Raw genomic sequence first — 13,843 nt, 5'->3', positions numbered from 1 at the left:
TTTCAACCCAGGCCATGCTATGATTATGATTGAAGTCCACAGATAATGGCCCAGAATCTCCATAGATTTTTCAGAAGCACAAACTGTTTAGATTTTTTAAGACAATAGTCAGGTTGCTGATTGACAAGCCTCTTGAGCTAGAAATATCTTCCTTTGGAGGAGTTTTCTAATAATAAATTGTTTTCTTACGCTGGCCAAGAAGTTTGAAAGACCTAATAGTTGTTGAAAACAGAAAAATGATTCAGTTGAGAACTAAAGTATATTGTGTTTCTGGTAAGAGAGACTAAAAATACTGCAGTTATAAGTATTTGTCAGAATTACCATCACATAAAGTCTTTTAAAATTATATTGCTAAAAATGTCTGAACTCCAGAACACGTTAAAACCTAATGCAGAAATTAGCAAATGGAATTCTGTGCTGTGCTCGCTGAATACTGGGCAAGAAGTGTCCTAGGTGATCCTACACTTCTGACAATCCCTCCAGATTGTTAGGAGGATTCCAGAAAAATTAAAGATTTTTCACATTAGAGGGCAATGAGACGGCTGAGAGGAACAGAACCTGAAATAAAAGCACAGAAGTACGACTGCAGGGGTTTTTGCTTGCTAGAAGCAGTGAGCAGTGGAAGATCAAAAGGGAAATTCTGCCCTGGTAGAGCTGTATGCCACTTAGTGGAGGGCACTTTGGTGCCTATGTGAACCTGACTTCATTTCAAGATTTGTTCTTTGTATATTGGTACCCAAGCTAATAACTTTTCTGACCTTCTTTGGTGGTGTATTTAATGAGTGTCTATATTCTAGATGGAGATGTAAGTTAAGCTTCCCAGTTGGTTGAAACCTGAATAAATAACCTCTGATTTTAGTCTTAAGGGTGCACGGACACTGAGCATATTGTGTAGAGAAATGAGTTTCCAACAGGAATAAAGTACTGGCCAATGTGGATTTCTCAGAAACAAATCATGTCAGGATATTCTTTTAATTATTGTCATTATTTACCATGTTCTGTGGTCAGGGAGAAATAGGTTGTATCAGGGATCATGACTTTTGCTAGGTTTTCAGTACTTTCTGGAAAAGTAACGTGAGACTAATGTGAAAAACATGGTCCGAATGAACTTCTATAAGGTAGATGTCATACTGGCTGAGTAACCACAAAAGGTGAGTAAAGATCAGCAGAGAGATGAACGGATGTGGTTCTACATTTAGTCTTTTTGTTCATGGTAGGAAAGAGATTTCCTTATTAAATTTGCAGATGGCGTGAAGCTTGGATGACCGTGAGTCTATTAGAGAATGGTATTAGAATTTAAAATATTCTTTACAAATTGCAGAAATAGACTGAAAATAAATTGATTAAATGGAGAAAAATGCTACATATTGGACATTTCAAGGAATACTAAAAAGCCTTTTGTACACTGAACAAATGACCAAGAAGCAGTCCGTTTGAAAAGCAGTAAGGAATCATAAAGGATCACAAGCTTGCTCTGAACCCAGAAATATGGCCTAGGTTGTGTACTTGAGAGGGACCGAGGTCAACAGCGGAGCATGAAGGACACTGGAATGAAAGCAATCAAAGATAAAGCAAACATTACAACGTTAAGGGAAACATGAAGGAAATTACATCATTTAGCTTGAGAAATACGGGAACACACAGTAACAACTTTGTCACAAAGTACTACTGCAGAAAGAACGGGGATTTTCTCCGTGTCCCTGGCAGACAGGAAGAAGGAATTGTCCTTAAAAGCAAGATCTTATGGAACAGACCTCCTGGGGAAGAAATGAAATGTCAACGAGAGGTCTTTCAGAATAGCGGACTTAACATCAAGCACGAGGTGTAAGTTTCTAGAAACCATCTCACCACACTTTAATACATGCCCCAACCAGGCCAACAGATCTGGACAAAGACGTTTCATTCCTTATCAAAGGTTTTCTGGAAGCTAAGGATGACCAAAGTTAATCAGCAGTCACTTGCTTAGCGGTTTTTGTTACAGCGAGACAAAGAGAATGGTGTTTTCCATCCCAAAGGATGGCAGCTAATTACTGCTGCCATTGACCACTGACCACGCCATGACTACTGCCATTGACCATCCCTCCTCCTTTTCAGCTTGGTGCATTTATCTGTGAATGCATCAGCTCTTGTGGGATCCTCTCAGAGAGGGAGAGCTCCACCCAGGTGTGGCTATTGAGCCCTTCTTCCTGCATTTATGAAGCTATTAATTTGATCCTTCCCTGTACTCATGTGATGTTGTTGTGGATGGCTGTGGTCACAATGGGAGAGTCTGTTTTCCACGTAGTGGGTGCTGATGTCCTGAAAGCTCCATGTTGGATGGAGAAGGCATGGAGCTGGGGCCCTGAGGTTCCATTTCTCCCAGGAAGGTATCACTGATGCCTGCTAGTCCCTGTCTGGACATGCTTTGCAGACTACTTTAATTTGCAGGCTCAGCAGAAGGGGAATAGTTTCTTATTATCATGTTCTTCTTGCTTCTGGAATTTTAAGTGAACTGTATAACAGACTCTTCTGCTTTCTTAAGCATTTTCTTCTCCTTTCTTTAATCACGCTGAGATTTCCTGTGAATGCTGTGAGCTGTAATTATCATCTGCAGATCAGTGGGTTTGCTAAGCTGTTTCTTAAAGGGTTTTTTTTTTTTTCTCTGTGAATTTCAGATGACCAAGAACAAAATTATAATCACCTGATACTAAACAGTGCCACCCAGACACCTACACATGGTAAGAGAAAACAGAGCAAAATTACACATGTTGTAACTTTCCTCTGCCAGCCAGTAACATTTACTGGTATCAAAGTATGTTTAATGTTAATTGAATGGTTCCCATGGCAATGATGCATGAATGATGGATTCCATTAGCATTAAACATAGGACCATATTTTTCATTAGTGCACACAATTAAATATGGCCCAATCTTGTATAACTTTAATCATCATCTTTGTGTTTCCCCCTGCCTGGTTGCTCCCTTCTCACTTCCACATCAGCGAAGTGCTGTCAGATATAACCATACAAAATGATAACCAATGAAAGGTCCATCTTGTTGACCAAGCCACTCAACTCGTAGTGCTGATTGTGCATATTTTTCAGATAGGTTAGAAGGACACTGAACATGGAGTAAGGGCTCTTAAGCTGATGTGATTTTGGGATTAATGGCCAGTATGTGACCAGAGTTTGGGATCCTCCAAGCTATCCAACCCATACTTGCATGGGTCTGGCTGGGATAATGTACTGAAGCCCCTGATGTGCAGTGGCACAATGCACTCAGAGTTTGAGTTTCTTGTATGCAAGGTAGATAAGGACTGTGAAGAGACCTAGGACTTCCCCTGCCCACTTTTCATAACCAGAAATACCCTTTACTGAACAGTTTCTGATGTTTGCTTCCCAGCCCTTTATTTTACTGTGGGAATGTGGACGTTTCCCCACCCCTAGGAACTTATGAAACCCGGAGCATTTGTCATGTCACTACACCCACAGCAAGGGGGGCTGTCACTGAGCTATCCTCATGGCCTCAGAAGTGACACCTCAGGAGTTGTCTGGGGCAGTCTATCTCCACCATACATCCTGTCCATCCTCCAAAGCTCCCCTTGCTTTGGTTCTCAACACAAACAGCTTCAAATGTGTTAAGTCTCCTTCTAGCACTGCTCTTGCTGAGCTCCATAAAACCACGATTTTCATGTATTACCTCTATGAATGGTTTAACCTATTTAGTGACACCTTTCTCTCCAGTTCCTGTTCTCTTGACCTAGTAAACTTATGAATGCCCTTCGTCAACCTTCAGCCACTTTCAAGAGTTCAGCTGCACCTCAGATATTCCTTCACTCTCCTCCTACTTTCCACTGGAAATATTTTAACCTGGAGTTGTGCCTTCGCTTCCCCTATGGCCAGAAGCCCTGCCCTTCTTCCTCCTCTGCCTGAGCTCCTTCCTTGCTTTGACTTCCTCAGCCCAAGATGAGAGTCACCTGTGGGCAGCATGTCCCTCCCTGCACTGCAGCAATCACAGACCTCCAGCAGAACCCCCTGCATCTTCCTGGCTCCAACCAGGCATGAACCAGTCATTGACCCTCTGCCTCTGTGCAGTCAGCCCAACCTCTGAATTTTTTTTTTTTATTTGCTATTTGCTGTGCTTTCTTCCCTCTTCACCTGGTGCCTTGTCTCAATCTCCTCTTTGTTCCTCCCTTTACCCTTTGAATGTGAGATACTTCTCCAGCACTCATGGCTGGAACCCCCCCTTGCTGAGGAACCAATAAGTGATGACGTCTCATCCTAACATATATTGGTTCTCTCTTCTTGTAGCTCTAAACTGATGTGTTTGTTACTCTTTTTGTTTTGGTGTTTGTTTTTAACTCTGTAACTTCACTTTGACAAATATTCTGGAACTGATTTATTGTGAAAGTTGTGTGTACTCCTATAAGAACTTCCACATTTTGTTATAAAAAATGGTGGGAGAGCAATTTGCCCTTGAAGAAGTCTCCTCCAAGCTTTGGTGTTCCCCCTTCCTATGGGCTGAGTCAGGCTGCTGCTCAGCCTGCACCTTACTTTCTGCTGTAAGGATGCTTTTTTTTTTTCATCTCCCAAAGAACTCAGTGGCCATACAGGAGTGTTTACTGAATGTGAATTGACAGCCTCAAACACTCTCCAAAACACGTTGTTTTTTCTTTCAATAATGTATCACTTTCATAAGAATCCTAATAGGATTGGAATTGTATTTCCTTCTGTCTGCCTCTCTGCCTCCTACTACTTGTTCCCCACATCCCCAACATGCCAGGTTCCCAGAGCTGCCCCACCTGACCCAGGTGAGCCCAGCTTGCCTGCATACGTGTGCAGGAGTGTTAAGGTAGTTCCATTTGTAGAACCCTACTGCATTCAGTAATTCAAACTAACAGCATGTGCTCAAACGGTTAAACTTTGCTCTGGGCCTGACAGATGCCTTTGTTTTTTATCAGCTTGAGAGAGAAAATCAAAACAGACATATTCGTGATCTTGCGTTAGAAACTTTTGCTTTTGGTCTCCACTACTGTTATCTGAGGATTTTGGTTGTACAAAGCAACTCGGATGATCTGGCTGCACATAACAGTATGATTTGGAGTTATCTTTTGTCCCTGAGTTATCTGTGTGGTCATGGCCACTTCTGTTTGAGAGACAGGAGTGCTGCTGATGATAAGCCATTGCTTGGTGAGTTTAAAGAGGTATTTGGACTTTTCAAATAAGGGATCAAAAGAGCATTCAGATTCATAATTTATTGCTGAAATTCTGAGGTAGTTCAGCAAAGCCACAGATCTAATTTAATTCTCTTCCCGGGTAGGACATGGCATACATTTTTCTGTGTGATTATGCAGATCTGTAGCTGGACATGAGCTGTCTCTGAACACTGTTTGTGAGCTCTGCCCCTCAGCCTGCCTCGCACCCACCACAAAGGGACACCTGCAGCAAGCAGAAGAAGGGAAGGCAACCAGTACAAGGGTCAGGACGTGCCCTGCATCACACATGGCCCAAGTTCACTCTCTGCTGAAGCAAAAAGACAGAGAAGAGTTCTCATGCTACCAGCAGACTGCAAGCAGGGCAGAGGATGTAGGCAACATGCCACTTAACAAACAGTATTGTTAACACAGAAAGACATTTCAACCTGAGCAGTCAGAAAATCCCTCCTGTGTGTGGAGGAGCTCCTCACAGCCTCCCCGGGGCTGCCTCACCCAGCAAGGATGCACTTCACCTGGTTTATGTGAAGGGGAGGGCGAGTTGTTGCAAAGTGGAGATGCCTGTAAGGACTAAAGCTGAGAGGCTGATGATCTCCTTCCCATCTCCCATCTTCCTAGCAATGTTACCATTCCTTACTTTCTCCTCCTATTCCTATTTTAGTGACCGTCCAAAGTCATGTAACTGTGGGAATAAGCAGAGGAAGTTCTCCACAACCCAGCTGTGGTAGATGTGGGGCCCAGGGCTCTGCACGGGTCCTCCTCACTGAGGAGGGATGGCAGCCAGGCCCCCAGTGCTCGCCTTTCCCTGCATTGTACAGCTAGTCCTTAGTAAATGCAGAGCAAACAGCACCTGATCATCAGTATCCCCAAAGGTTTGGGAATCATAACAACCCACAGTACCTCCATTAGCAACACAGTTTTGTTCAGCTGGTACGGTAAGAAGATGGCCAACACCCATTTCCATGAGCTGATTTTACCTGGTGGCCTATGTCCTGCTGCCTGCAGATGCCACTGTGATGAGCCCTCTGTGAATACAGGTAATGTCGATCAGTTCCACATCCAAGCACTCTGTTTTGTTACTATGGCAGATTTTTTTACCTTAAAGAAACAAATTGAAAGACGATAAAGTCAACCCATGGCAACAAGGATCAAGAAAAAAAAAAAACGACAACAAAACAGACTGGACTTGAGTTATGTGAGATGCTCTGGTTCATTCATCAACTTCCCAGAGCTGAAAAACCAAGAGTCTCTGGTTGAACTTGCCTTGGGTTGTAGCACACATTTCCTCAGTGCCCATCGCAGCAGGTTGTGTGGCCATGTGATTACACTGAATGCTTCCGATGCAGGAAAGGATAACCACTAATGAATGATGAGATCGTGTATAATCCTTTCTGTCAGGCTGCTATCATTTAATTAGCCAAGTGCTGGTAGAACAGCCAACACAGGGTGAGAAGAACGTCTTCCTTTTCCTGCTGCCTGGCTGGAATGGAGGGTGTACAGAGAGGTGGCACATATTTATCCTGTTGTGGATAACAGGACATGGCAATTTCAAGTGAAGATCAAGAGAAACAACCACAGGGCTGTTGAGGACCCAGAATTCAGCAGCATGTCTTCCAGTGTCCTGCCTCTGTAAGAAGGCTGTTGATTTTCTTGTGATGAGGGCCTGTTTGTGTACCTAATTCACTCCTAGGGCACTGAATGTCCCATTACAGGACAGGACCCACAGTCCTACATACCGCTTTCAGTAACCTTCAGACCTCAGTTCCACTGAAATCAGAAGTTTGATCGTGTTTCCTGGATTTGCATTTTTTCCTAGATCTGGATTTTGCAGATTTTAGCTCCAGATGAAGAATTCCAGAATTGTTTGTAGAAATGTAGAGATTTTGTATGTAAAAGGTGAATGTGAGTGCTCAAGTGCTTCTTTCTACAATGTGCAACTAAGTTTTTAATGTGAAATGCAAAAACACCTTTTGATACATTCAAATGTCTTGTTTAGCTACTCAGTTTTTATACAAAATAAGCAGACAAAAAAAAATTTTTTATGAAAAATCTTAAAATATGAAAAAAAATAGAAGCTAAAGTAGAGAACTGAGGCAATAACAAATACATGCTGACTGCTCAGGCTCAGTTTCTGTAAAGCTTATTACTTTATTTTTTACTGCTACTTAAGTTTAGTTTCATTATATTTACTGCATATTTAATTATGCTAAACCACTAAGAGCCTTGCATAAACATTTTTTATTTCCATATAAATAACAAGGAAATTGCTAAATAATATAGTTAGTAGGAAGTTCATATCATAATTTTTATGTTAGTTCATTGCCTTTGATGATCGTCTCAAAAAATACTTGGTAAAACATAAGGAAAAATGGTTTCACTTCAAATTTTGAAGTTGGTCAAGTGTTTTTCCAGATAGTGTCTGAGTTTGCTCTCAGGGAGGTAAACGCAGTTGTAGCCATACCCATGTGAACTTCAAACAAATTAAGTGTATGTGAGCATCTTTTTTTATATCCCTTCCTCCCTCACTCCTTCCGTCCCTCCCTTCCTCCCTTCCCTCCTTCCTCCCTTCCTTCCTTTTCTTCATTTCAGATATTCAGGGCATTCCTTCCCACACAGTAACAACACTTTGGGGGATATATTGCTAAAATAATTCATTTTCTAACATCAGACCCAAAGCTTCAATGTGGGACAATCCCAGAGGATATGAAAATGATTCCCTGTACTGTCACATCTCCTCCAACAATTTGTTGAGAGTTCTGTATCTATTGTGTTTAAGACACTGTTTACAAAATCATAACAATTAAGGACTGTTTAAATTAGATTTATCCCCAATGGTAATATATGTGAGGAAATTGGAAGATAATCAGATCTCTGGAATATAACCTACAGAACAAGTAGACACATTATGTTAACGTTCTTTGTGCAGAGAGCAGATCTTTAATAAAAGTGGGAGTAGAGATGAGCCAGGTGATCTGGGAGGACCAGGCAGCACAGTGCCAACTTTCTGATGCATTCCAGTCACCATGTGTAATGGAGATGTCAGTGGCAATCAGTGATTCAATCACCTTATGCACAAATTCTGCTAATCAAATTGCACTACACAAATACAAGGGCAGATTGAAGCCCTTTAGTGAATTTGAATTGTCATTTACCTATCTTTACCCCAAATTTTGCTAATAGTATCCTACAGCGATATCCTACAGCTCCGCATAGGGAACGCATCGGTTTGCTGGGGCCATGAGTGCACGTAAGGGATGCAGCCAGCCTCCCTTAGTGTGTGCTGAGCTGCAGGGGCTTCAATGGCAACTGTCTTTGTATTTAGCACAGGAGCAACTGGTCTTTTCATTTAGTCTAGTCTAAATACTCAGTGCTCAAAAGAACCACTGTTCTCATGGCCTTGGTATAGAGGGGCTGAGCAAGGAGGCCTCAGCTTGCAGGTGAAAGTTATAAGGACACCAATTACATGGCCCACCATGGCCCAGCACCCAGATAAGCACCGTGTCTCCACTCCTCCCTATGGGAAGAACCTGAGAAGCTCCTCTCTGTGTCAACACCGTTAAGCACAGGGCTATGTGTGCTCAAAAGCATCTTCATGCCATTACTGATACGATTCAGCTATGCCGTTTGTGCTGTGCGCATTTATTGTAGGGGCATCATCTTGCAATGTGCTGGTGTGGTTCACTTTGTTTCTTTAACACCTCATTACTCTGCAATGAGGCCTAAAAAGCCTCCTCCAAAAGCCATCCTGATATGCAGAGGTATTTCATTCTCCACTAACTGAATTTAAAACCCCACATCTCCAACTCCTACAAACGAGGGCAGCTACCCTCTGGGGAGCTGCTGGTTTACACTACAGCAGCTGAGCTGGAAATGTATGAACCTCTGTGAGATTCTTTGTGAGAGATGTAAAACATGATTAATAATGGTGTTTTTAACAAGAAAAAGAAGAAAGATGTTTGAAAACATAGATAGTTCCACTCCCCCCAGCCCCCCTTCCAAAGCGCACACCAGTTCTGTGCCTGCTGTAGCAGCATGGCATTCCCAGGATGGCTCAGGATGGCACAGGAGGTACCAAACACCAACTGGTACAGGCAGATTTTCCTGGGGAATATGTCCCTCTGTATGAGCTTGCATCAGAATTGGAGAAGACTTTGTGTCTCAGCCTTCAAGTGTCTGAGCAGAAGGCGGTGCTGGGGGAGCATTGCGTGCTGTGACAGAGGGCTGAGGCTGTGATGAGCTGAAGCTGAGCAGCAGAAGGCTTTGGTTGTATCAGCTTCTTCTAGGTGACATTGTTTGCTTTCTCCGGGTGAATGTTTTAAAAGGCATCTGTTGAAATATGTTGCAAAATTCGCACAACATATGTGCAGGCTCATATGCAAATATGGAGCACATCCTTTTTGCCACTTGAGCTTTGTTTAAAACTTTGCCATAAACCCACTTTTTTTGTTGTTTTGTTTTGGGTTTTCTTCCTCCTGGTTATCATTTGCTCCTCTCTCTGTTGTCAGAAGGGTCTGTGCCTCGTGTAAACAGACTTAGAGACAGAAACTGCTGTTAAAGAACAAGCTGATTTGCAGGGACTTCAGGTCTGTTTTCCATAACACAAGCTTCCAGCTTTAAAAACCCTGAGTCTGCTTCTCAGCCCTGAGTGCTGGAAGCGGAACAAGGCTCTCAGTCAACAGAGAGTGCTTTTCCCTCCTTTGTAGATCATAAAGCCACTGGGTGTGTGCATAACACAGAGGAATGAACCCATAATTGCAGAGGGAGGTGCTCCAGCCCTGAAATCCACACAGGTGAATCCATGCTCAGCAAAGGGGAAGTGCTGCAGGGCTGAGCCCTCTCCTGCTGAATTAATCAGAGAGATGCTTTCAGAATCTTAAGATGTTCCATTGGTTGTAAAAAGGTATTATTGATTCCATGCTATAGCAAGGAGAATTTAGAAACCAGAAGAAAAGAGACTGCTGGGTGATGTTCCCATCTCTGTAGTGTGTGCTATGCACTGGGAGAGCTCAATTTCCTCCATGCTCCTCTGCAGATAGCTTTGCAAATTGTGCCCAGAAAGGATGGTGTGTCAGAGGGGCACAAACTGGCAGGTGGCTGCAGGACAGAGGTGAGGCAAACATGATCTAATACTGACTTTCAAAGGCAATTGCAGTAAGCATAGGACATCCAAAATGCTGAACTGAACTGGAATGAGTGGCAGTGCTGAGTGGAGCAACCTCAGCTGCCATGCAGGAAATGGAGGGATCTTTTTATTTATATCTTGTTAGTTAATTAGGACTAACACCTTCCATAGAAGCCAGTGAACACCACAAAGGAAAAAGGGAGAGCAGGGAAAGGTGTGATTCAAATTTGGTGTAGAAGCAAAGAGTTACTGCTGGATTAATCTCAGAATTTAAATTGCAGAAGAGGTTTCTCCTTCCCAGCACCTCTCAGTTCTCCAGTGTTGCCCTCAGACTACATAACACAGAAGACACCTAAAGTCATCTTGGTCACTTCAGGTATCCGTTATTTTGCTGAACGATAGGTAGTGAATTTTAAGGTGACTTCTCATTTGCCAAAATAATGATGGTCTGTTCCTGACTGGCTGGATGAAAAAAGCAATATGAAGATGCAGTGATTCTGCAGAAGCCCATTGGATAAATGTGTGGCAGTTTATTTCACACTCTCCATGCAAGTAGTCAGTTCATGCTCCTGCTTCAGCACTGAACACGGCTCCATGCATATAACTGGGCTTATTTCAGCTCATCCAAACCTCCATGCAGAATGAAGATTAGATACAGGTTCTAGCTGAAAAATCTGCAGAGAGATGTTACCCCAGGGTCCTTGCCCTACACGCACAAGTAGGAGTGAGCATATTGTTTCAATGCTGATAGAGTCTCTGTTTACTGGATAATATCTAATCAATTGTTTCCACCTCTCTGATGATGTGATGCACTTCCTAATCCTGCAGTCAGTCTATTAGACATGGGTTGAAGTCATCAGCAGGAAAATAACGCTCTCAGAGAAATGATACATTAGCTATATACTCACTTGGGGTTATGTTCTTTTTGCCAAGCAATAACTATTCCAGGAGTGTAGAGACATATGTAACCAATAGGGAAGAAGCTTTTATTAACCAAGATGGTTATTGCATTGTAAAGAGGAAATTTTCACCTTTGCTAAATTCTGTCGGAAAGTGCCTCATATTTTCTCAGAGCGAGGATCAAGATGATGCTCTGGCAGAGAATTGAACTTTTCCTTTTTGTTCAGGTGGCTGTCACTGGCTGCCAGCTTTCGAGCCCAGAAGAGAGCATGCATGTGCTTGATAAGTGCCTTGGCAGAGAAATCTCCTTAACCCTCATCTTTTGGTGCTCCCTGTACAGGATATGGTGCCCCATGCTGGGCTGGGGGGAAAAAGCTGCTCCTCTACTTGCTGTCAAACCCCACAGATAGATATTGAGGAAGAAGGCCCTGATATGATGCTCTGCAGGAGGCTTCCTCATGTGGAAGAGTGCACAGAGTCAGTGACAAGAGGGGCAGGAAGGAATGACTTTGGGCTTTGTTTGACATGGTGGTCAAATATGGTGATTGTTATTCACGTGCCTGATAGTTCTTCCAACCCTGTGCACATCGCAGATGCTCTGGCATAGCCCAATGACTCAAGTGCCTCTGGACTGAGCCCTGTGGGAGCTGCAGAGGAGCACTCTGAGGAAGCTGGCTTTAGGAAGCCCTGAGCAGCCTTCTTCAGGAAGATAGGACTGTCAGCCTCTCCTTGGCTGAGAAGCATGCAAAGAATAGAGGATAGAAGTTCTAAAATATCTATCAGGAAACTCAGTGGGAGGAAGATCGTGGAGGCAGCTCTGCTTCCCCACACACATGGGAACTGCAGCACCCATTCTTAGGCAACAGGGAACACCAAGGAAGTTTGCAAAATGTGAGTGCTCTGAGAAGATATCCTGTTCTCCAGTGCAAACGGGACTCCATGCAAAACTACACAGTAGGGGAGGAGGCTGTGTGACTGAAACCACTGAATTTCGGAATCAAGTCTAGAAAATATCTGCTGAAATATCTTCACTCGGGTAGTTCTCATTTAATTTTTTTCCAGGAGATGAGAGAAGCTGGAAAACATTGGACGTTGCACAAGGCTGGCACATTTGCTCCAGTTTTGGGCAGAAGCTGTGACTTAGCTCACAGCAGCCCATAGACCAGGGGGGGTCTATGAGAGTCTAAAGGCACGTGAATAAGTGCTGAGCTTATATTGCATTGCTCTTCATGAGTACCCTTTGGAGGGCTGCGTGGCAGGGAAGGGCAAACCTAGGCATTCTGCTGCTCCTCAGCCACATCAGAACATTTTGCCCTCTGATTTTCCTGTCAGATCATATCACAAGTGGCCAGCTCCTTGGCCTTCTCACCCAGCTAACGCATTCCAACATTGATTCAAGCCCCCACAGAGTCCTTTTCCATGACCCTGTAGCCTGTTCTAGCTTTGCTCCCAACAACTGCAATCCTTGCTATTTTCAATACTCTTATCTCTATTTTAATGCTTGAACACCAGGAGTCAAAAATGCTGTAATTCAGCAGGTCTCTGTCCCTCAGCTGAACTGATGAAAGACCATTTTCCATCCAGCTTGTGGCAAAGGGCTGAGATTTCAGTTACAAGGCAAATTCTGCAGATTGCTTGGACTTGACTTCTAACATCCCAACTCAGTGTTAATCTTTATTGACAGTGCCCTCAGCATTAGCATCCCAGCGGAGGGAGTTTTAAGCTGACCAGGGGCTCCTTTAGTGACCAGCAAAGTGAAGACAAGCAGAGGGCAGTATCCTCCAGCCCTGCTTCTGTGCCTCAGGAACCTCTCCAAGCCTTGCTTCATCTTCTGGTTGCAGCCAGATGTGAACTGCACAGCTGCACTTCATGCTTCACCACAAGCAGGGGATGTATGGTCACCCCCAGAGCCCACCAGAACACTGGGGACATGGACTGGGTTTTGTATGGGAGCTTCCATGTTTGGAGCAGTGACCCAAATTCTGGCATGATGAAAGAGCAATTTGATTATTAAAATGAACTCACAGGCACTTTTCAATGGCTATGGCGAATGGAAAAGTGCAGCTTGCAAGGTAAAGGTAGGTGATGGTGCATGAACTTGTGCAGGATGCAATAGGGCCAGTCCACCACACCATGATGGAGACCTCCATGGTAAGTGAGCTGACCCTCATTCCACCAGAACCATGGAAGGAAGGTTGGTCTGTCTGGAGGCTTTCGAGGCACCAGTTTGCCTCTCTCCATGATCACTGTGGACAAGGAAGCAAAGCCACATAATCCATTTCATATCGAGCTGTTGGAGCCTCTTCTAATCCTGTCCAGGATCTGTCGCTGAGGCTGGCTCAGTTACAGCAGTTCTCCCTGTCCAGAGCTGTGGGAACAGCTCACCCCTCTCAGCTTGTTTTCATGCATGCTCTGAACATGTCTTTTTTCTTCTTTTTTCTTTTTTGCAGACACGCCACGGATGAACAACATCCTTACTTCTGCCACCGAACCTTACGATCTGTCCTTCTCCCGGTCCTTCCAGAACCTCTCTCACCTCCCACCATCCTACGAGTCTGCCGTCAAGACAAACCCAAGTAAATATTCTTCTCTGAAGAGACTAAGTAGGTGTCAGCTCATTTCATTTCCTTT

At 43.7% G+C, this 13,843-nt stretch overlaps 1 protein-coding gene across 2 annotated transcripts in view; it reads left to right on the top strand.

Annotated features, from left to right (window-relative positions):
- Positions 1–13,843, top strand: part of SHISA6 (shisa family member 6) — a 234,628-nt gene that overhangs the window by 205,891 nt on the left and 14,894 nt on the right. The window contains exons 5-6 of one of the 2 annotated variants that reach the window (XM_085240271.1): positions 2,655–2,717; positions 13,663–13,815. In XM_085240271.1, the coding sequence (XP_085096397.1) occupies positions 2,655–2,717; positions 13,663–13,815 (216 nt within the window). The remainder of the gene's footprint in view (positions 1–2,654; positions 2,718–13,662; positions 13,816–13,843) is intronic. The other variant, XM_085240272.1, reaches the window with a different exon arrangement.

This window comes from Meleagris gallopavo, chromosome 20 (assembly GCF_905368555.1).
Source record: "Meleagris gallopavo chromosome 20, MGAL_WU_HG_1.1, whole genome shotgun sequence".
NCBI classification, from domain to species: domain Eukaryota; kingdom Metazoa; phylum Chordata; class Aves; order Galliformes; family Phasianidae; genus Meleagris; species Meleagris gallopavo.
The sequence above is the reverse complement of the archived record's forward strand: the minus strand, read 5'-3'. Positions and strand labels throughout refer to the sequence as shown.